Here is a 2,802-nt window from a genome sequence, read left to right as displayed (position 1 = left end):
TTCTAATTGGACTTAGTTAAGAACATATGACCATCCTTGAAACAAACATATCCAGGAGAATATTCAGTCATGTTATAATAGCATGTTGATTCTTTGACAAATATATGCAATGAAATTATCACAGAAGCTCTATAGTGTAAGGAAGTTTATCATTACGGTAGTGAAAAATATCAAAATGGGGAAAATATACCAAGTAAAAGATCAACTAAAAATGAAGGCCAGATATATTAACATTTAATAAATAGTTATAAAATTTTATAATTTTTAAAAATATTCCACTTATTTATTCATGAGAGACACACACACACAGAGATAGAGAGAGAGAGAGGCAGAGACAGGCAGAGGGGGAAGCAGGCCCCATGCAGGGAGCCTGATGTGGGACTTGATCCCAGGTCTCCAGGATCACGCCCTGGGCTGAAGGTGGCGCTAAACTGCTGAGCCACCCAGGGATCCCCCAAATTTTATAAATTTAAAGTAGCTTTTAAAAATAAACATAGTGGGATGCCTGGGTGGCTCAGCAATTGAGCATCTGCCTTTGGCTCAGGACTTGATCCCAGGGCCACCACCTCGGGCTCCCTGCAGGGAGCCTGCTTCTCCCTATGCTTATGTCCCTGCCTCTCCATATATATATCTTTCATGAATAAGTGAATAACATCTTTTAAAAAGAATAAAAATAGACATAGTAGAAAGAATAGTAGGAATCTTGTAACTTGTGGGACAATAAGGAAAAGTTATGATAGGGAAGATAAAGAAAGTGGTATCCAATAAGGCATAGTGGGTTGTTTTACAAAAGTTTGTAAATTTCACAGATCTCATTTTTCTGAAAGCTGGAAAGAAAATTAGTCATCTGAAAAATAAAAGACATGTCTCCATGTATTTTTGTCTGGGTTAATAAAATGGAAAATGAGAAAAAGCAGGTAACAGACATGAATGGTAGAAATTATTAATTCAATTTCCATCAAATAAAAGTTATAGAAAGATAGGATAAAGAAAATGGGGCAGGATAGAGAATAGAATCATCTAATCTTCAGAAAAAAAGCAACAAGTCCCAGGTTAGGAAATCACAAGCAGACAATTGGATTATTTGGAGCCATATAATTCCTCAAGCTTTTCTCACACTCAAGAGACATGATATGAATATTGAATCATGGCTTCAAATTTTTGCAAACTAATAAGATTCTCACGATTTTAATAAGACTGTGAGGAAGTAAATCCTCAAATAATGCATGATGCTGGATCATCTATTTATTTTGCTATACTTGCCTTTTCTCTCTTCCAAATGATCACAAAGTTTAATTTGCTAGTCCTCATGCCTTGATTTTAATAACTGAGTTGGATTAATACATGATTCCAGGAAATCTCACCTAAAGAATATGCCTTCTAGTGACCTTCCCAGAAAATAATTCCTCAAAGTTTGTAACCACTTCTTTTCCTCTCCAAACAGATGACTATTCAAACCCTTAGATGGCTCCTGGAAATTTCACACAGATCACTGAGTTTGTTCTCGTGGGAGTCTCAGACCGCCCAGACCTCCAGATGCCACTCTTCTTTGTTTTCCTGGTGATCTATGGGCTCACGGTGGCAGGGAACCTGGGCATCATCACCCTCACCAGTGTTGACTCGCAGCTTCAAACGCCCATGTACTTCTTCCTCAGGCACTTGGCTATCATCAATCTTGGCGATTCTACTGTCATTTCCCCTAAGATGCTCTTCAATTTTTTAGTAAAAGAGAAAACCACTTTGTACTATGAATGTGCCACCCAACTGGGAGGATTCTTGGTTTTCATTGTAGCTGAGGTATTCACCTTAGCTGTGATGGCCTATGACCGCTATGTGGCCATTTGCAACCCCCTGCTCTACATGGTGGTGGTATCTCCACAGATTTGCCTTTTCTTGGTGTCCCTCACATACCTCTACAGTTTTTCCACAGCACTTGTAGTTTCATCTTGTATATTTTCTCTGTCTTATTGCTCTTCCAATGTAATCAATCATTTTTTCTGTGATATTGTCCCTCTGTTAACATTGTCCTGCTCAGATACTTACCTTCCAGAGACAATAGTATTTATATCTGCAGCTACAAATTTGGTTTTATCCTTGATTATAGTTCTAGTATCCTATTTCAACATTGTTTTGTCCATTCTAAGGATGCATTCATCAGAAGGAAGGAAAAAAGCCTTTTCCACATGTGCTTCACATATGATGGCAGTCACAGTTTTCTACGGAACACTACTATTCATGTATTTGCAGCCTCAAACTAACTACTCATTGGATACTGATAAAATTGCTTCTGTATTTTATACCCTGGTGATCCCCATGTTGAATCCCATGATCTACAGCCTGCGGAATAAGGATGTGAAGGCTGCCTTACAGAGATTTCTGAAAAACTCATGCTGATCTTTTAAATCAATGTAATTTTAGATGGTTAAGTTAGGGTACCATATGTCAGAGAAGGCAAACATTAGGGAGCAAACTTATAGGTGTACAAGTAATTCTAGGAATTAAAAGGAGCTAGAATTTGGGAAGCATTGAATTAAAAGGTAAACTGAAGTTCTTGGAAATAAAGGTTAATGCAGAAACAAGCATTATTCACTAACTTTGTTCATAGATACTCAATTTGAAAGAAATATTTCCATTGGTTGGAAGATGTGTAAGTTAAAAAATTAAATAAGTTTGAACAGAGCAATAAAATATGGCTGAGAGAAGTAAGTTGATCTTTCTTATCCTTGGGCTTCTTTTTCACTTTCTGACTGGTTATGTTGAGGTATAGTGGATCACTACATCTTGAGGAACTGTAATTACGGA

At 37.3% G+C, this 2,802-nt stretch overlaps 1 protein-coding gene across 1 annotated transcript; it reads left to right on the top strand.

Moving 5' to 3' along the window:
• The first annotated feature begins 1,464 nt into the window (after positions 1 to 1,464).
• On the top strand, positions 1,465 to 2,394 carry OR8J3 (olfactory receptor family 8 subfamily J member 3). Its single transcript, NM_001388986.1, has one exon. The coding sequence runs from the start codon at positions 1,465 to 1,467 to the stop codon at positions 2,392 to 2,394; it is 930 nt and encodes a 309-aa protein (NP_001375915.1).
• Positions 2,395 to 2,802: the final 408 nt, after the last annotated feature.

This window comes from Canis lupus, chromosome 18 (assembly GCF_011100685.1).
Source record: "Canis lupus familiaris isolate Mischka breed German Shepherd chromosome 18, alternate assembly UU_Cfam_GSD_1.0, whole genome shotgun sequence".
NCBI lineage: Eukaryota > Metazoa > Chordata > Mammalia > Carnivora > Canidae > Canis > Canis lupus.
The sequence above is the reverse complement of the archived record's forward strand: the minus strand, read 5'-3'. Positions and strand labels throughout refer to the sequence as shown.